General features: G+C 42.6%; 2 protein-coding genes across 2 annotated transcripts in view; both read left to right on the top strand.

The window, feature by feature from the left end:
* Positions 1–21887, top strand: part of LOC126336648 (probable G-protein coupled receptor CG31760) — a 1468739-nt gene that overhangs the window by 744330 nt on the left and 702522 nt on the right. The window lies entirely within an intron of this gene.
* On the top strand, positions 4556–7827 carry LOC126336651 (uncharacterized). The gene is made up of 2 exons (XM_050000575.1): positions 4556–4613; positions 7358–7827. Exons 1-2 carry the CDS (start codon positions 4602–4604, stop codon positions 7736–7738), a joined length of 393 nt encoding a protein of 130 aa, XP_049856532.1. The 5' UTR covers positions 4556–4601; the 3' UTR covers positions 7739–7827.

Raw genomic sequence — 21887 nt, 5'->3', positions numbered from 1 at the left:
GAAGGAGATGTAGACGAAGACTGCAGTACACAAAAGAGATTAAAAATGTTGTTTGATGCCGTACTTATGTAGAAGTAAGGAAAGGCACCCAAGGTAACACAGGTTGGAGCAAAGCATGAAACCAGTCGAAAGACTGGTGAGGTGCAGAAAGTCCCCCTTTATAAATTGAAATTATTTAGTCACTGTAAGGTGCGGGAATTTTCTTTTTAATTTAAACACTGCAGAGTAGCCCACCACCGGGGTTACTAGGGTGGGCCGTGTGCTATTTAAGGCAAGTGACAAGCCAGGCAGCGTTAGGTCTCTTACCCGTAATGGCTGCTTGCAAGTTAGGTCAGCTTGACAAGCCCCCATTCCGTTGTCGTCCCTGCCACGTGGAGGCGTTCTGATGTTTCTGCCCTGGCTGTTGCTCTGTGTGTTGGTACACTCTTTAATACAGTGAGTGATGTTTATATGCAAAATAATTAATAAAACTAATATAATTAATTCAGTATAAGGTAAAACAAAATAGATAGAAAAATATACACACAAAAGAAAACAAAGAAAAAGAATTCTAAACTATATGGTACCTACCAAGAACCAAGCTCTCCCTGATGCAATTTTAGAGTGCAAGGCTATACATGAGCCCCAAAAATTAAACGAAACTAGATTTCTCTGTGTGAGATTATAAATGGTGTTAGAATTATAAGAGCATAAAGAATAACAATGTTATTGGTAAATTCTTGCATAAACAATCTTAGATACAGGAAGCATTCAGATAGCTTTGTTTAAACATAATAGGATTCCTCTGTTCAAAATTTAAAAATTAAATTTAAGTATGGGATAACATACAAATCATCAATGATTAGAGATAAGTGGTAACCAAAGTTAATATAATTAATAAAAAGAATATAATTATACTTAGAATAAAAGAAAATGAGTATAAATAGCGTGTTTTATTAAAAAAAACATGGTGTCTCCTAAAACCTGATTCTCACACATGCAATTCCTGAGTGTGGAGGCTATATATGTGCCTGTAGATTGATCATAACTATATTTCTCTACATGACATTGTAAATAAGATTTCAAATTACACGTGAATATTAAAACAATATGAATATTTACATATAGCAATACAATTATACCTCGCAGGCTGTTAATCATAATTGTACCAAAGCTATCCCCAACACAAATGAAAATACAAAAATATTCAGATAGCTGAAGGTTATACATGATCAATTCCTTTATACAAGATTTTATTTGGGGCAGTAGATTACTAAAGCAGAAACAATGTTACTATATGATAGAAGCTAGAAGTCTATAGTAGAAAAATCCAAATTTATGTTACATAGAAGTCAAACACGAGATAATGCAAGTGTAAAGTTACTTAAACTGATTACTTGCCAAACGTGGCAAGACAAGTGACAAGGTTGTGAGCCAGGAAGGGGAATCCGCATGAATCTCCAATGAAATCTCTGATATTCTGTGAGCCAAAACTGGGAGCCTACATTATATGTCTAATGAAGTACATCATCAGTTGTATGACACAGTCATTGTACGTTTGACCCATCTACATCCATATAGTATTAATCAATATCTATTTCGCTGCCCTTCTACACCTTCTATCAATATTAATCACTATCTGTTCTAGTGTCTGTGTCAATGTCGGAGCTTGTATCTTCCCAAGTATTGTGTTGAGGTTCTGTTACTGTCTGAGTTCTTGTTCTGGCAGTAGGATGTTGATTTTTGTATATGTCAAGCAGTATCGTTGACACTGAGTCAGCCAGACTATTTAAGGTGTTCCATTTATCTGGGTCTCGAAGAATCGCACTTACCTCGTCGTCTCTTATAGCAGGTCGTGCATGGTCGAGTAAGCTACACATTAACACAACATGTTCAGGCGTTCCAAGAATGCCACATGTGCAAATCTCGGTTTGACTTACTCCCATATGGTGTAGATATGTTGGGTATGGTCCATGCCCAGTCAAGTAGTGAACCATGCCACGACTTGGATCTACATGTTTTAGTTTTAGCCTCTCATATACATTTGGCAAAAAGGAAAAGACATGCCGTCCTTTGTCTGATGTATCCTATTCTCTTTGCCACTTGTCTAATTTACATTTGTGTAGCTGTTGCTTAGTTTGTATGTTTTCTCCTGTTATTTGGAAAACCGTTTCGAAGTCATCATTCTTCAACCAATATGAGGCAGCTCTACAACGAATAGTGAGGTCTATTGGGCATGTTCCTAGAACCACATACAGGGCCTCAACTGGTGTTGTGCTAAACGCTCCCGACATCCTGAGTAATACACTTCTTTGTCCTCTCCTGACTATTGTTTTGTAAGTCACTAGACATAGACGATGTTCCCAGCCACTAGCTGCAAAACCTGCAATGGACTCAAATAGTGCTGTGTGATACATCCGCATCGTCATTAGTGCTAATCGAAGCTGCACTGAACTTAATCTAGCAAGTTTATGCATAATTTTAGCAGCTTTGTCTACAGTAAGTTTTATATGTTCTTTAAAGGAGAGCCGTTCACCTAGACGGAATCCTAAATATCGTGCTACCTGTTTCCTTTGTATATTAATGTTATTGAATTTTATGCTAGGGTTCCATTGTAGTACTGCCTTAAGCAATAAGTAAACTGTTTTATTTCCTGCTATTTTAAATTTTTTCTGATTACACCAGTAATTGATCATCTGTAGTGTTAATGTAGATTCATTTTCCAATTGCAGTCTATACGGTGCAGAGACAACAACCAAAAGATCATCCGTAGAGGCGACAACACCTTCTATAAGTGTGTCTCTATCCAAAATGTCCAATAGAGGCTCAATCGCTATTTTAACCTTTCCTTGTTGCTTTCAGCAATAAGATTAACTACAAACTAACTCGAAGATTCCTGTTATTTAACTAATGAAGGATAAGAAACGTTTTGTGTTGTTCTTTGTATTTGTTTTGTGTATAGGTGTATTTGACAATTTGCTTTTTGTTCATTTTGATATATGTTTTCAACGTTGTAGATTGCACCGTCAGAGCTTTTCGATTCCCATGTCATTGTTTTCTGCATTTTTGCAACATCATTAACAGGGCAACAGTGAAAACACTAGCGAGAGGAACTTCGTGGCGTGTGTTTTCATGCTGCACTGATTAGGAAGTGAAACCTCTGAAACCTCTGAAAAAATCGGAAGATCAAGGATGTGCTGTTTGTGACGTTTATTGTCACGGATGCAAAGTATTCAGCTAATGTTAAGTAGCTCGAAACCATAATAAAGTGAAATAATAATGTGTGAAGAATTTTCATAGCATCAAACTTCACTCGCAAATTCACTCTTGATGGCGACTTCAGGCGGTTAAGTCATTTACTTCCGGAAAATTCACTCGAATTTTCTCTGCGACCGGTGAAGAGTACGTGCTAAACCAGTCACACGAACTGCGTTGTGATACAGAAGGTGCAAACCCTTAGCATTCTGAGTTATGTAGGCTTCAGAACCTGTAACTATGACGAAAATTTTTTCCTCATTTTCTTTCGCAGGCTACAAAACACGTAATGAATCAACAACAACCCTAGCAATCGCCGAATCGGTCAATTCGACGAAAGTAAATATTCTTGTTTTAGTGAAATCTCTACTAGAAGAAAATGTTTCAAATGGCTCTGAGCATTATGGGACTCAATTTCTGAGGTCATCAGTCCCCTAGAACTTATAACTACTTAAACCTAACTAACCTATAGATATAACACACATCCATGACCGAGGCAGGATTCGAACCTGCGACCGGAACGGTCGCGCGGTTCCAGACTGTAGCGCCTAGAACCGCTCGGCCACCCCGGCCGGCCCGGTCACAAGAACAATGAAAGTCTAGTGGACGCGCGAAAAACTGATTTTTCTTTAAAAAAAAAAGTGAAGAACAGTGATTATTGCTGTGATTTTTGAACATGTGAACGCTCATACAGTACTAATATTAGCAGCAATGACATGGACGTTGAAAAACTGTTAACAAAAATAAAATTGATATAAAACTGTAGACCTCAAATAAAGGTGTCACGAGTCATCTTTGCGTGCCAAGTGCTATGAGACAGACTGTGTAGCCAGCTGCGCGGCAACAATATAGTGCAACGGTGGCTACGCAGCGCCTCACGGAAATGTTTGCTTATCTCATTAGATAAACAGAGCACACGATGGACACCAGAACGTAAAACTACTTAAACCTAACAAACCTAAGGACATAACACATATCCATGCCAGAAGCAGGATTCGAACCTGCGACCGTAGCGGTCGCGTGGTTCCACACTATAGCGCCTGGAACCGCTCGGCCACCACGGCCGGCTCTCTACTAGAATTCATGCGGAGAATAGGTTGTGGTTAACGGAGCACGGCCACCACCCAGAGACAACGAAATGTTTGTGTGTGTGTGTGTGTGTGTGTGTGTGTGTGTGTGGTGACGCAGCGTGACACCGGCCAACAAGACCACGTCGTGATGTGAAGGGACGCCAACCAAAGTGTCCCCCCCACCAAGGTGAGCGCAATGGAGCTGCGGCCGAGTGTGCGATATATAAGCCGGCCCGTGGGCAGTGGGCGGCAGCGGAGAGCTCAGATCAACACAGCAGCCGACGTAGCAGAGCAGCCATGATCAAGCTGGTGAGTATCCCGCAACACCACGGTCCTCTAGTAACAGTAGACGTTCGCTTTGCCTTCAGTAAATGAGCTCGCACCATCAACTTTTCTACTTGACGTGGAAAGAGCAGAAATATTCTCCTATCACGAATTTGGCAAGTATAAAGCAATAAATTAAAATAAAATTGCGGGGCATATTGTCACTAGAACTCAAAGTCCATTTAGCCTCTGAAGCAATACAGTTCCGTTGAACTGCCATCCCAGAAAGGCTGGCTTCGTCACAGAATTTCTTTGATGTAATCTTGTCAGTTTCTCACTCGAGACGTCACTTCGTGTTGTCACAAAGTTTTGACAAGTGTCCTACTTGTAATTCTCGCCTGAAGATGAAGAGTAAGAAAATCGTCGTAACGTTGTGACAACACGACGCCGCGAGCCGCCTGACAGTCTGGAAAGATTTCATAGATGCGATACCCTGTCGCTAAAGCAGTGAGCTGCCATTTTGCTATCGTACTCATCAGTCACTTATGAAAGTGGGTTCTAGCTGTGTAAAATGAGTCATAGATACTGTAGATCCCTTACAACTCTCTGTTCTCTTCATTTTTGTTTTCTAATCTAGTCCACCACAGTCATCTAATTTTATTCGACTACATCCTATCAATTTTAATCGTTAAATTTGTTTTTGCCTTTGTTGATGCCCACGTTGTAAGTCTCTTCTTTAAGATCGTATCACGTCCGTTCCACAGATGTTCCGAGTCTTTAGGGGAAACAGACAGAATTACAATGTTATCGGCAAACTTTGAAGTTTTCATTTCTTCTGCGTAAACTTTAGTTCCTTCTCTAAATTTCTCATTGGTTTCGCTTACTGCTTAGTTCACACTGCACCCTTACGACTGTAATCTGGTTTACATGCAAGTTGTAGCTAACCTTTCGTTCTCAGCATTTTATCCCTGAAAACCACCGAATTTCAGAATGTGCACGCCATTCCTTATTGTCAAACGCTATGAACGTGATTAAAGGGAAGAAGTTTCTGGTAAAAGTGGGCATATCCGAAAAGACAGACCGAGTGATTCACCTCCTATTAGGGTGGCTAGTTGCTCAAAATCCCGTCTTGATTTCCAGATTTAGCTTACTGTGATATCCCTAGGGAGCTTGAGAGGAATACCTGGACTGTTCCTTTGAAAGGGCGTGGCGTATTTCCTTCCCACAGGCCCAAAAGAAGGTCACTCTAACGGTGGCTAAGACGTCGGTTTACCTGATAACACGGCACCATACTCTGAAAGTTTTTATGTCAACTGACTCTGGCCGAGGAGGCTTGTGCAGTAATATCTTCTAATGTAGTGCGCTTCCACTTCACTGCTTTTCTTCCTAACTTTTCTTGATTGAGGCCACATCTCAGCTACATAGAAAATCACGTTCTCGATCACACTGTGAAATAGTTTTTAATGTCCTACTGAATATTACAATTCCATATTACTCCGTGCAAAACTTTAGTACGTTGTTTCCCATTCCTATTCTGGAACTAATATCCCTGTCAGGTGCACCAGAGTATCTATTACTGCTCCCTAATATTTGTAGCTTCTGCAAGATTTTATTTATTGTTCCTCTGCGTCAATTTTCATCAGATCCTCTCCCACAAACATTCACTTCATTTTGTCCAGAGTTGTTCCAAGACCCCGTTTGGTATACTCCTCTTTCAAGCTTTCTTAGCATTTATTCCATATCCTCTTCATCTTTAATGAATATTACCTGGTCATCATTAAGCAAAAGAGGGTGAAGAGTATCGTCATCAGTATTTATCTCCATGACTGAACATTTCCTGTACCAGCCATTCAGTGCCTGTGCCAAATAAATGTGGAACAAAATATGTGATATTCCACAGTCTTTCCAGAGTGAGATTTTCGCTCCGCAGCGGAGTGTGCGCTGATATGAAACTTCCTGACAGATTAAAACTGTATGCGGGACCGAGACTCGAACTCAGAACCTTTGCCTTTCGCGGGCAATTGCTCTACCAATTGAGCTACCCAAGCACGACTCTCTCCCCGTTCTCACAGCTTTATTTCTGCCAGTACCCCGTCTCCTACCTTCCAAACTTCACAGAAGCTCTCATGCGAACCTTGCAGAACTAGCACTCCTGAAAGAATCTGCCAGGAAGTTATCAGCGCACACTCCGCTGCAGAGTGAAAATCTCATTCTGGAAACCTTCCCCAGGCTGTGGCTAAGTCATGTCTCCACGATATCCTTTCTTTCAGGAGTGCTAGTTCTGCAAGTTTCGCAGGAGAGCTTCTGTTAAGTTTGAAAGGTAGGAGACAAGGTACTGGCAGAAGTAAAGCTGTGAGGACGGGGTGTAAGTCGTACTTCGGTAGCTCAGTTAGCAGCCACCACGGTAGCTCAGCGTGTTCGGTTAGAGAGCTGGTTGCCCGCTGTAATAAAAAACCTGAGTGAAAAGACCAACAAACGAACTTAACCGGAAGTCATGTGACGTCCACAACGAACAAACAGAACGATTAACAACGAACAAAATGGAAAAAATAAGTTGGTAGAGCACTTGCCCGCGAGAAGCGAAGGTCCCGAGTTCGAGTCTCGGTTCTGCACACAGTTTTAATCTGCCAGGAAGTGTCTTCCACAATCTTGTTTTAGATCCCTGTAAACCAAAATACTTCGGTGTTGTATATCTTCACAGGTGGAAAAAAATACTGTGGCCTCTAACTGGAATACATGTATAGGATGTTCTTTTGGGTCAGCTCATCATGTATGTTTCATTATTGCAGGTGTGTCTAGTGGTGGTGTTGGTGGCGGCGGCGAGCGCGCAGTACTCGCCGGGTCCGGCCCCCTGGGCTCCTGGCCCGGGCCCTGCCCCCGGACCAGCTCCCGGCCCCTGGGGTCCCGCCCCCGGACCCTGGGGACCCGCCCCCGGACCCGGACCCGCTCCAGGTCCCGCACCCGCACCCTGGGCGCCCGCCCCCGCGCCGCACCTGCCACCGCCCCCACCGCCCCCACGCCCGCTGGTGCCCGCCCCCGGACCCGGCCCCAGCTCGGTGACCAGCGACGCCACGTCGCAGGTGCACTCGCCGTGGGCCGTCTCCAGCTGGCACCGCAGCCAGACCATCCTGCGCCCGCAGCCCGTGCCAGCCCGCATCGTGCTCGAGTAGGAGCGCCCGCCACCTCTGATGGAGTTCCCCGGCCGCACTTGTAGTGCATACAGCACGCCAATCTAGCAAATAAACACGTTTTTGTTACAAAACAACCTGTTTTTTCTCTGTGTACGGAATCATGAATTAACCAGCTCGGCCGCCCGGGGTGGCCGAGCGGTTCTAGGCGCTACAGTCTGGAACGCGTGACTGGTACGGTCGCAGGTTTGAATCTTGCCTCTGGCATTGATGTGTGTGATGTCCTTAGGTTAGTTGGGTTTAAGTAGTTCTAAGTTCTAGGCGGCTGATGACCTCAGAAGTCAAGTCCCATAGTGTTCAGAGCCATTTGAACCATTTGAACCAGCTCGTATAGAGTACTGGGCTACGCACTTGTTTGTGAGACAGGAAGGTGATCCAGACCCGCATCGAATCCTCTTAGCGGATGAACGACAGAGGGTGGTGAACTAACCATTAAGAGTATGGTTTCAACGCTCAGTTAGCCAAATATTTATTCCCAATTTCTGTCTCAGAAACCACGACGAACAAACAGTTTAAGTATACAAAACACAGAACGAAGTCTACTCAGTTCATATACTGAAGATACACACGTCTTCCTTCCGTTACGTAACGACTGTGGCGAGTAGAAATGCATACGCCAATAAAGATAAATTAAAAAATTGATACTTTCAATGTCTTTAGCCCAGTGGGCCACTACTGGACGGAATTAACACAACCTTTCGAGTAGAAGATGGAATCACAGCTTAACACATTGCACGAAAGGTGTTGTTTCGAGTATTTGGACTAGCTAAAGATCTACTTCTTTTGACCGGCCAGGTTAGCCGAGAGGAGCCGGCACGGTAGCTCAGCGTGTTCCGTCAGAGGGTTAGCTACCCTCTGTAACAAAAAACTGAGTGAACTGCTCAACGAACAACCTGAACGGGTGTCCATGGACGGCCGCCCCGAACATACACAACGAACAATTTAGAACAAAATGAGATTTAAAAAAAAAAGAAAAGAAGAGAAAGAGGGCTAATGCGCTTCTTCCTGGACTCAGGTAGGCGCGCCGGCCCCGCGTCGAATCCGCCCGGCGGATTGACGATGACTGCCGGTGTGACGGCCACGCTAGGATGTGGTTTTTAGGCGGTTTTCCACATCCCCCTACGTGAATACCGGGCTCAGTTACACGGCTTGCAGACATTTGAACACTTTCGTAATATTCCATGGATTACACTAGTCGCAGACAGCTGGGGTACACTAATTCCATCTCGGGGGGGCGGGGGGTGGGGGGGGGGGGTTGGGTGGGGGGGAGGGGTACCATGCGGACCCTCCCTAACTGAGGGAAAAGGCACGGCCGAAAGAAAGATCTACTTCTTTTGATCAAGTTCTAGTATTATAGAAAACACCATTTAATTTTCTAGTTATATCTCCAGATTGAACTCATTCTTAGCTCTCTAAACACAAATACCATAAACTTCAGCTATTTCGCAATAGAATTTGGATTTGTCTTAGTTATATTTAAAAAGCCCCCGAAAACATCGTTTTAAAAAGGACTTGGATGTTAACAGGCAGATAATCCCAGTTTGTTGTGAAAGTTTGAGAAAAACATACCTCATGTACAAAAAAATATAATTCTGAGATTGCTCCTAATTTAAACTCTCAAAAGAATTACCATTCTGCAACAAAAATGTACGTTTATACTTATATTCGATAAAGATCTGTTAAATTTATTATTCCCAAAACAAAAATAATTTCATTATGCAGTAAAGTGATATGTTTTCCACTCATCTATTTTCGTAACTCATAATTACAATCTTCATTCTGAACAACTCCAGAGTCGGGATGGGTTTTATGGAAGACCAAGTATTCCTTATTGCCTGACTTGCTGCCTTGGACTTTACAACGTAACAAGAGAACCATTCGTGTCCGTAGCCAAAAAACGAGCAATACTTAACTATTTACAACTCTTTGCCATAATAAATTGTATAAATTAAATCGTTCCTGTATATTTTAAATAATTACTGCGTACTTTTGAGGACATTTCTCCAAAGATTTTGTAAAATTACGCCATTTTTAGATCAACTGGTCTCGCTACAGAGAGCTACGGAAACTTTTGGAGTAGACCGTACGCCCCGCTGTTTGGTAGAACTATTCGACAAATGAGAAATCACGGTACCCTTTATTGTCCGAGTATTCCATAATTCGTCTGATATGCGCATAACACAACAGCACAATGTAGTAGTTGAAACAGTAAGAGATTGTTTACACTACGATCGTAAAATTTACCAACACAATATTACAAGAAACAGTCCAATTAACAGAGAAAAGTGATGATATTGCACTAATTACAACATTACCTACAATTCAATAATCCAGAAACGATTTTCTGAAAAGATATTGCTACCAGTGATTACAGAATATACATCTCTAACTCACAATTGACTACGAAATAAGGTACTCCACAAAAAAAAACACTTATAAACGACCCAAAATCTAAAAAAATGTACTCTTTTTCACATGAATATGCAATGAAATTAAGAAAACAGTGTTTCTGAATGATGGTACTGTTCCCAAAAGTTTTATGAAAAATACAAATTAAGTTTACAATCCAGGATATAGAACCAAATTTGCGCGACAGTCGCAAATCGTCGAAAATACTCTTTGCATCACTATACACATAAAATTGGACACTATCAGTTAAACATTATGCGGAAACAACTCAACAGTGTAATAATAATAATAATAATAATAATAATAATAATAATACCGTGCGTTTGAATGGCCTGGTGAAAGTCTTTCAATTGTACGTCGCTTCGACGACTTAAGTGTTTCTAACCCCACCTAGCTATCCAGCTGGGAAAAGAGATTTACAGGTTAACGTGGAATCCGAACCACGTATCTTTCCTGGCGAATCTTCACACCTTTAATAGGTGTGACCACCAAGCTTGACTACAGCAGTAAAATATTAAGGTGTAGAATTTCGAATCAGATCTAGGCTCTCTGGTAAAGGCGATCTCTCCAAATGCAAATCCGGAAATTGGCTTTCAGTGACCTCAAGGAGTAGTGTAAAATTTTTTTCTGAAAGCATGTTGGTTTTATTCAGGATTCCAAAAGATCATATTATTACCCACTCTTCTGACTACGAAACTCTGGTTTTCCACATTATCTCCGTTCAATGTGACGGCCTCACGTCGCCTTACAGGGAGGGCATGTATATCCTCGTGGTGCCACTCTACTTGTCGACGCCAGAGCCAACGATCTGCTGCATCAATAACGTCCCCATTACCCACGTACTGCTTTCGGCGGAATGCATACTTCATTGGGTCAAACAGTTGTAAGTCAGAAGGTTCGACATCCGGGCAGTAGTGTGGATAAGGAGAACAACCAACTGAAGTTTTGTGAGCTCCTGACGGGTGTGCCGTCTTGTGTGAGACCTTGCGTCGTCATGAAGAAGGAAAAGTTCGTTTGCATTTTTGTGGCCACGAACGTAGTGAAGTCGCTTCTTTGATTTCACAGTTGCGAGCTGGGTCAGGTTTGCCCTACCTGATGCGATGATGACAGACGCCTCGTCCAACCATTCCCCGTGCTGTTGTTTACTATCCATAGACATTTTCCAAGAGCCTATGAATATCTGTGATACTGTGGTTTCTGCCTAAATAAACTCAATGACAGGTGTCTGCTTGGAAGGCACCTTCGTTACAGACAGCATTTTAAAGAATACGCACAGCGCCGCCACCTATCGCAACTACAGGTGCTGAAGCGGGAATATGCCATAACGTAACACAATTTCCGCAGTTTTTCAAACGAAATTGGCCAAAGAAAAACATAAACATGCGAAATGAACGGATTCTTTATCTAGTTGAATTCATGATAGATTCTACACCACCGGGGCCGAGATGGAGAGTAAAATGCCAGTTTGCCAAAGTCAGCGAAAATCGTCGCTTCAGGTGGCTGGCAGTACACGGCAGATAAAGGAATATGGAAAAGGCAGACGGAAACAGAAATGTGATGCAACAGGTGGAGACACTGCACTGCATATGACCGTCTGTAATGCAAAACAAGCGCATGGGATGCTCAGGCAGTGAGGTTTTATGACATGCAGTGGCGTTACGATCCTCCTATCCCCCTTCATTTTATTTTTAAATGCTCGTCCCTACACTTCCTTCTATCCCCCTTTGTCAGTTTTACATTTTACATTTTCGAAACTGTCAATAAATCGTAATCGAAATGTACATTCCCTTGAAAAATCGTTGGGTATTGTACGCAAGAGTTGCTTCTCAGACTTAAGGTCTTTAGGCAGTCTTTTCAAAAAACTTTCAGTTTGAAAGTCTAGATCAACCAAAACACTTAAAATTAGTAAATTTTGATGTAAATGCGATAGAAGAACCTTTAGCACAATTAAAGAGAAATAATCAACATTCCTATGGTTTGGATGCTACAACCTGTTAATTCGTTATTGTAATCTTTGATAAAGAATGACCTTACCGTTCTTCGTCTTTTTCTTTTGCTGGCACCTTTTCCCTGCAGTTCCTCAGGGTCGGCGTGCTTACAACGGATTTGACAAGGTTAATTTGAAAGGGTGGCCAGATGCCTTCCCTACCACCACCCTGTACCCTGGGATGGTAGCATTGTACCCCAGCTGTCTGCATCTAGTGGAAATCATGAAATAGTGCAAACGTATTAGAGATGTCTGCGAGTAGCGTAACTGAGGCGGAACGTGGGGACCAGCCCAGTATTCACCTAGTTGGATGCGGAAAACCGCCTAAAAACCACATCCTGGCCGGCTGGCGCACCGGCCTTTGTCCTTAATCCACCAGGCGGATTCGATCCGGGGCTGGGGGGCATACCCGAGTCCAGTAACCAGCGCATTAGAGCTCTCGGCTAACCTGGCGCGTATAACCTTTATGTTCTGCTGTTAATATAAAGAAATTACGGTAAATTCGTTTTGTATTACATTTAAAGATCAACAAAATTTTTTTTGGAGTCAAATTTTACAAAGAAACTTTTATTTCGGTTGCATTCTTTCCGTTTTATGCTTTTAACATAAGAACTGGTGAGTTCTCCCAACCTCTTAACTGTTCAACAATAGAAACTAGAACCGTAACCAAAAGGAAAATAGTTTTGTTTACGTGGCATTTAGAATCGATAAAAATCATTAGTAACATTGCCCGTATCTAAAGAGCTTTTCATATTACTGTTTCATTAAAATAGAGTAATAAAACTTTTGCAACGGTGCGCACTTTTCTCGTAGCGAATGGATGTATTGTAGTTTTAAGAAGAACAAAACAAAAATTAGTAAAACCTTAAGGACTTTTCTTGTCACTTGTGATTGACTTCAACAGGAAATAAAATTTTCACTCTCTCAGAATCGTATCTGACTGTGTAAGCGAGAAAGATCACTGATTCTACTTAGTTCCAAAGATGCTCCGAGCTACGAATGGGCTTACATTTGCTGAAGTATCTTTCGCAGCCAGCGATGGTAACAATAAAAGTCAGCATGATTTGGACAGCTCGCTACACTCATGACACATTCGTCATCGTGTTCAACAATGACGTCTAGGACTTTCCCAGTCTTCAGAGTTTGATGGGATCACGCCTTCATACAAACACCATATAGTCTAAAATCTCAGCATACTGCTGCTCACCTTCCTCATAATGACGTTTGTAATTTTTTCAAAAACTTCCGCACTTATATTCTCGGAAAAAGTTCCACAGTACACAACAATGGAAAATATGTTCATATCCTTCGTCATTTAGCATTTTGTTAATGCACTAAGAGGTAAACAACCTAACAACGAAAAACACCCCCATACAGTTCGTTGCTTAGGGTCACTTGGTATATCTGTTCGTATAGTAGCCGTTAAGTTGAAACAAATATCTCCATACAAGGAGAAAGTAAGTGGTTTGGAACTTAAGTGGTGTGGAACTTGGGACAGAACTATTATTTAATGTTATTTCAGTTTACAAACGGCGAGCCACGGATTAGAAAAATCCCAAATCCTCAACTTTCGTGGATATACACTATCTGATAACAAGTATTTGGACACCTCCATATAATACGTAATTGACACTAGATGACGCGCCATTATAAAAGGACGTGTGGAATGTTATGTCGCCAGTATAGAAACAATAACAGCAGAACGTGTCGTAACATACACACCAGGCACATTCCATCCCTTCTAAAGCTGCTCAGGTCAGCTGTTGGTAATGTCACTGTGATGTGGAAACGCGAAGAAACAACCGCGGATAAACCATGACCAGACCAAGACGTCAGGTACTGAAGGAGAAGAACAGTCGAGCATTATTGAGGATGGTTGTAAAGAATCGCCTGAAATCAGTGGAAGTAATCAATCGCGAGTTCCAAAGTGCTACCAGTTGTCCAGCTAGCACTTTGACTGTACGCAAGGAATTAAAAAGAATGGGGTACAGTGGACGAGCGACTTGTCATAAGCCACGTGTTTCTGTATTTCTGTACTAAGCGACGCCGGAGGCGAAGTAAACAGTAACGCCAGTGGTCATTGGATGACTGAAAATGAGTGATTGCAGTGATGAAGCACCCAATAGCCTACGACTATCTTATAAAAGTGCTTGTGGTTCACGAATGTAACATTACTTGGTGCCGTGTGTGGTGCCATCAGCGATGTACGGAGTAGGTGGTGTTATGGTATAGGGGTGTTTTTCGTTGTTGGGTCGTGCTTCTCTTCTTGCACTAGGGAAACGGGAAATGCGGAAGTATAGCAACATATTTTATAGTGTTGTGTGATGCATATTTTTATCATCATGACGATGCATTCAAAGTGTCCGCAGCAGAACTCAGGATGTCATAAAAGCAACTTCTGGACACGCCAAGATTAATTTCCGTTATCCATCTTTTGATTTGCAGCTCTTTGTATTGCCCGTGTTTGCAGTAAAATTTTTTTTGGGATTTCAGGTCCGCTATTTACGCAAAACGCCGTTTTTCTCAGTACCCATACATGTTGCGGCACCAATGTGCCATCAACAGTGGGTTTTCGTTTTTGTTTATTCTGCAATGTGAACATTTTTGTCACATGATTATAAAATTATGTGAATTTTTAGTTCAAACAACAAATCGTTTCTTTACATTTGGTGACTATTAATAGAAAATTCACCACTTCTGTGTTACTTATTACCGGTAGCTTGTCATCTGCAACCAAACCATGTTGATGAGATAGTTCTTTTCTTTGCTGAGAGTTAACCTATCTCCTAGAGTGTAATTTAGTTTTTCGCGATGTTTTCACGAATGTTTTCGTATTTACTTACGTTTTCGTGTGGAAAGCACTTCCATTCTCCGCATCATGCTGAGATGTTGTGATGCATACGTAGATATAACAAGTATTTTCCACAAATAACGTAGTCAAACGCTTTTCACTACACCAGAACACAGTGTGATTGTAGTTTGTTATGTGTCCCAGCCCAGTCAGTGTTCATTTGTTCACCAAATTTGAATTTTATTTGCATTTTATCTGTGTGTGTGTGTGTGTGTGTGTGTGTGTGTGTGTGTGTGTGTGTGTGTGTGTGTGTGTATTCTTGCGTGCTTGTGCTTGTGTGTAGACTTTATCTATTTGTGCTGTTTTTATTCGTAAAGTTCCTTTAATGTGTTAAATAGTGTGCCCTTGCAGAGAGTAATGTATTCTTTTAAGACCTGTTTTCCTTCCGTTTTTGCCTTCTGTATATGGAAGTTTTCCTCAATGGTCAGTTTGCTGTAATTTCCGTTATTAGGACTCCGCAGGTTTTTGATCAGATAGCACAGTTATCTTGCGGTTGTTATTAATTTATTATGATCGCTTTCGACTTTGATATAAAGTCATCCTCAGAAAGTGAACCGGCAGCACCAGCCATAGTAGGTTCACACTGGAAGACAAATTTAAGAATATAGTGACAAATAAATATCATTGCAAACTATATTGTTACTTTAACAAAATTATAGCAGCAGATCGCTGTTCTCCTATCGACAATGTTGTCTAAATTCATTAATTTTATCCCATAACAACGAAAAGCTCACCTCTCAACGCGTCTGTATCTCAACAACGCTACCAGCCAATTCAGCTGAATATCGTGTTAAACGCGCGACCCAACAACAATAACTGGATACCTCAGCTGCAAGCAGTGCTTACGAATAGACGATGAGAAACAGAGTTGTGGCATGTGAAATATAGTACGACATCTGCCTTATTTATATTAGTTACAGCACCACGACAAACCCAGAAATGATAGCTCTGTCTTTAATTTCGAATTCTCCCAAAAGACAATTTTGTCGGGCGTACGCAGGTAAACAGTGATAAGTGACGAAAACGTGGCTGTTAGTGGTGGTAACAAGAGCGGTGCTCTGACAGGAAAATGCTTCTCGTGGACAATCTAAACAAATATAAGGACAGTGTATAACTACGACTCACACTAAGATCGTGAACATGTTGCTGAATTCAAATGCCCTTTATAAGTTGAAGCTAATCACATAAATGTAATTCTTTGCTCAAGTAAACAATGTTGAACTGTGTCCCGTACCATTATTCACGTGAATTTATGCGTCACTGTGATATCAGGAATTTAAGGGTCACCTTAGTATCATAGATTACTCATTGGAGCTGTTACATTTTTTCTTCTTTTTCAGGTGTCTTTGTCCCGCATCGGCGTATGATCGACGTTGTTATGAAAGAGTCTGGCATGGTTAGTTTAAGGGGTGGACGGATGACCTTCCTATCGCCAACCCATTACCCCCCACCACATTCCCCCTCCTTCCGCCGTCTTCACCTATCCTCCCCCCCCCCCCCCCCCACACACACACGCACACACTCCAGTAGATGAATACGCCAACTGCCTGCGTGAAATGTTATCCACCTGAAAAGTGAGAGAAAGTTTTCTAAATATTTGCATATCGTGTAACTGAGGCGGTACTTGGGTACCAGCCAGGTATTCACCTAGTGGGATGAGGGAAACCACGTGAAAGCCACAACCAGGCTGACCTACACGCCAGCCCTCTTAGTTAATTCGATGGAAGGATTCGATACGGGCCGACGGACATCCTCGTCCCAGAAGCGGTGCTTTGATGAGCACGGCTTCATTATTTAAAAACTTGCAAATTCAAATCTTACTACCATACGCTGACACAATTCGGACCTTGTAAATTCCTATTTTTGAGAGATTTCAAAATAAAGTTTCTTCAATGCGTCCAAAAAGTAAACAGTGGTAAGTCAATGGTAACTCATGTTAAGTGCACTCAATCTACAAGTAAACTTTGTTAATTAGCCATTGACATAAATTTTAAAAATATTAATTAGCCCATAAATATTTAAAAACCGTGACTTATCTGAATAAAAAAATCGCGTTCTATGTTTTTCAAATATCTTATTTGTGAGATTTTATTGATACTTTTACTGTGTAAGTTCTCAAAAAACCAGCACCTCCATTTCACTGTTTACAGGCGAGGCCTCCAGTTCACTGAGTATTCTCAGCTGGCAAAGAATGTTCCTTTGCTGCGTAATATGACATAACCGTAATTGTTGCTTGGCTATCGATACTCAGTATGCAGCAAAACTAAACAATGCGCCTAGAAAATGCTAAAACAGAAAATAATAATACGTGCCAGAATACAGGATACGGGTAGAAATAATATACCAACACCCTGAAAACACCCCTATCTGTAGCTGTTACAGCGTCTACATGCTGCACCCACCGACACCGGGTCAGGATTCTTCCCACAACTGCTACCACTGTCCAAATGCTCCTTCAGCTGTGGCATCCATTGGGTAACCAACTTTGCCCATCTTTTGCGCGGATGTAGTATTGGTTCATGCTTAGATGTAACAGTCGATGCAATTCTCAAACGTTCTCGAAAAATCGAGATTAAAAATTTTACGATTCTGTTGAATACTGCACGAGAGCGCCACTCAAATTCTGCCCTTCCAGGCATGACGTCTTTCGTGGTCAGACTCCCTGGAAGTTACGCAACAGATTTTTGGCCGAATTTTCTTGGAAAAAGGAGGAGTGAGAAGTATACAGATGGTGCAGGCCTGATTTTGAAAAAAAAAATTGAAAAATCATTTACCTGAAAGTTATCATGGTAATCAAGAAAATGTAATTAGTAATTTGACGGAAAATTGAGATACTTCACGAGCTGCTGCTGGTAGCAGCATAAATGAAGCGTCAAAAAGTTGTCTTCTAGCCCTAGGTAGCTTGTGCTGCAGTGTAAGTCTGCAAGGGTGTTCTAGCAGTATTGGATACAGGAAGATCCTGAAGAACATTCCAGCAGAGGAGTCGAAGCGTTGATTATTTTGCAGGAAACATGATGCGGCCTAACAACCCAAAAGTTTTTAACTTTAATTATCTAAAGTTACAGTGATCTGTTATTTAACAGTCAACAATTTTCATTTGAGCATAAACAAGACTACCTAGAAACTACAAAACGAGTTTTAGTGGGAAATTGCATCCGTAACGAAGAGGAGCAAATGGTCAAATAGAGTATTAAATTGATTAATATGAGATCTAGGATTTAATTGTTTGAAAGTAAAAAGGTTAATTAAGAGAAAATTAATTAGAGATTTACTCGAAAAATAAAATAAATATCGAATCCATTGAAACTTGTCTGCTTTGTCCTACGCTATGCACTCTTAATAATAACAGAATTGGGATCTGTATTTAAGATGTATTTCATGCTCTGTGAACAAAACTTTAAAATAAAAAAGGTATAATGGGAAACTGGTCACATGTTTTGTCGAAATGTAAGGATTAAAATTATGCTCTAAATCTGTCAGCCAAATGTCCTCTTTAAATTAAAATTCTAGGATTCGACGTCAATCATTGGACCTTAAATTCTCTGTTGACACCTCATTTGCTGCTCATGATTTCCAGCATCATCGAAAGTCGATTCAAATCTTTCTCCGATCTACTTCTCTACTTTAGTTCCTACTTTCAGGCAAATTATATCACAATACATGAACCAGATTTTTTTCAAATTTTTTAAATGCTAGCACTAAACTCTAGCTTTGCTACAACAAGTCATGATTTCTCGGGAAGGAACAATAACAACTCCGATAATCATTACGGTACATTCGTGGCGAAGTATAACTTATCTTTTATATTTCATTATACCAAATAGTGTATTCAACGGTTAAGGGTGGTAAGAATGATTGCATCTATGCCGTTTGGCTACCAGTATTAGACAAATGTCTTCCTGTCTCTACAGAAGCTATATGTAGCAGGCTGACGAGTATCAATGGACTTGGTCCGGAAAACTGGCTTTGAAACGTTCCTGAGTAGGCTTGCGCGAAGTATTACTTTTCCTCCGACATTACTGACCGAGACAACTCCCCTTCAAGGGAAACTGGCCAGCAACCACTCGTGCTGCCAAACTTCCAATACGATCTTTGTTAATTGTTCCGTAGGTCTGACACTGATCCATCGCACTGTGATTTGTTCCACAAGTAGTTCACGGAGCAGTATGCTGTCACAGAATCGCAGCCAGCATTCACTTTACTTCGAGTTGTGGCCAGAGCTCGCTTCACATGCACATGCATTATTACTCCCCGATATACACTCCTGGAATTTGAAATAAGAACACCGTGAATTCATTGTCCCAGGAAGGGGAAACTTTATTGACACATTCCTGGGGTCAGATACATCACATGATCACACTGACAGAACCACAGGCACATAGACACAGCCAACAGAGCATGCACAATGTCGGCACTAGTACAGTGTATATCCACCTTTCGCAGCAATGCAGGCTGCTATTCTCCCATGGAGACGAACAAAGAGATGCTGGATGTAGTCCTGTGGAACGGCTTGCCATGCCATTTCCACCTGGCGCCTCAGTTGGACCACCGTTCGTGCAGACCTCGTGAGACGACGCTTGATCCAGTCCCAAACATGCTCAATGGGGGACAGATCCGGAGATCTTGCTGGCCAGGGTAGTTGACTTACACCTTCTAGAGCACGTTGGGTGGCATGGGATACATGCGGACGTGCATTGTCCTGTTGGAACAGCAAGTCCCCTTGCCGGTCTAGGAATGGTAGAACGATGGGTTCGATGACGGTTTGGATGTACCGTGCACTATTCAGTGTCCCCTCGACGATCACCAGAGGTGTACGGCCAGTGTAGGAGATCGCTCCCCGCACCATGATGCCGGGTGTTGGCCCTGTGTGCCTCGGTCGTATGCAGTCCTGATTGTGGCGCTCACCTGCACGGCGCCAAACACGCATACGACCATCATTGGCACCAAGGAAGAAGCGACTCTCATCGCTGAAGACGACACGTCTCCATTCGTCCCTCCATTCACGCCTGTCGCGACACCACTGGAGGCGGGCTGCACGATGTTGGGGCGCGAGCGGAAGACGGCCTAACGGTGTGCGGGACCGTAGCCCAGCTTCATGGAGACGGTTGCGAATGGTCCTCGCCGATACCCCAGGAGCAACAGTGTCCCTAATTTGCTGGGAAGTGGCGGTGCGGTCCCCTACGGCACTGCGTAGGATCCTACGGTCTTGGCGTGCATCCGTGCATCGCTGCGGTCCGGTCCCAGGTCGACGGTCACGTGCATCTTCCGCCGACCACTGGCGACAACATCGATGTACTGTGGAGACCTCACGCCCCACGTGTTGAGCAATTCGGCGGTACGTCCACCCGGCCTCCCGCATGCCCCACGTGTTGAGCAATTCGGCGGTACGTCCACCCGGCCTCCCGCATGCCCACTCGCAGTGTCCGGAGCAAGTATGGTGGGTCTGACACACCGGTGTCAATGTGTTCTTTTTTCCATTTCCATGAGTGTATGTATGATCTGGAACAACTTATAGGCAGAACAAAATTAAATATTTAACAACGATAGATGATCATAGATATTAGTTCATAGTTGAATACAAAATGGATACACTTAAAGTGTGTAGCAGTGAAAGATGATGACAACGAATTTTTTTTGCACTTAGAAAATATGGTATTTATTGAAATTTGTTTACCATGTCAATTTGTCTCATTTTTCACAGGGGCTCTACAAATGGTGTGTGTGGACAGTAAGTTAGAAGTGTGAGTCTCACGGGGACCGCGCCAGAGATAAGTCCTTGCTTTCGCACTATGCTCAGTGTCCTTGCTGGCTCAGTTGGATAGAGCGTCTGCCATGTAGGCAGGAGATCGCGGGTTCGAGTTCCGGTCGGGGAACATATTTTAATCTGTCACCATTGATATTTATCAACGACTATAAGCAGCTAAAGGTTTGTATATCATTGTGATTTCATTCAATGGGTACGGATTGAAGCACGGTGAAACCTCGACTAGGCTACAATCATTCAGAAGCTTATCAGCCTGTAAAGCAGCACAACGGACAATCTGTGACAGGTCTGACAACGATATTCAGTGTTGGTGCAGTCACGAGTTTCGACGTTCAGCGTTCAGTGCACACTGTTGAACATGGGGCTCCACAACCGACGATCCCTGGTGTTCCCAACGACGTCACCAGTTATGACTACAGTGGGCACGAGAGCACTGAGACTGAATCATGAATCAGTGGAATCGTGTGGCCCGGTCGGATGAATCACGTTGCTTGTTATTCTATAAATTAAATGAACGTATGGCATCGTTGGCCGGGAGGCCCCTAGGCGGTGAAATTCGGCAAGTATTATTTCATTCGGCGCCATATTGGGCGACTTGCGCGCCGGTGATGAGGATGAAATCATGATGACGACAACACAACACCCAGTCCCCGAGAGGAGAAAATCTCCACCCCGGCCGGGAATCGAACCCGGTCCCGCTTGCAAGGGAGGCGAGCACGTTACCACCCAGCTAAGCAGGTGGACCTGTTGCTCTGGGCTGGTATGAGACTTTTGGTAGTAATAAAATGCACTGCCATAGCTGTTGACTACGTGAATATTATGGCGAACCATGTGAACCTCTTCGTGCTTCATGGTATCTTCCATCGCGACAACTGTCCCTGCGACAAGGTCAGAATCGTGCTGAAGTGATTCGAGGAGCATGATAGTGAACTGACATAGATGGCTTTAGGACGGTATCAGGCGGCAGCTCCTCGTCCACAGACCATCACCCGCTAATTGACGGGAAGAGTGTGACTTGTGTGGGGATGTAACGTGCTACATACCTCCAGAAATTTACCAGTTCTCTGCAAAATCATGCCCCGCAGAATCACTGAATTACTTTCCAAAAATGGACCAACAA

Source organism: Schistocerca gregaria, chromosome 2 (assembly GCF_023897955.1).
Source record: "Schistocerca gregaria isolate iqSchGreg1 chromosome 2, iqSchGreg1.2, whole genome shotgun sequence".
NCBI classification, from domain to species: domain Eukaryota; kingdom Metazoa; phylum Arthropoda; class Insecta; order Orthoptera; family Acrididae; genus Schistocerca; species Schistocerca gregaria.
Note: the sequence above shows the minus strand (reverse complement) of the source record. Positions and strands in the feature narration are given on the sequence as shown.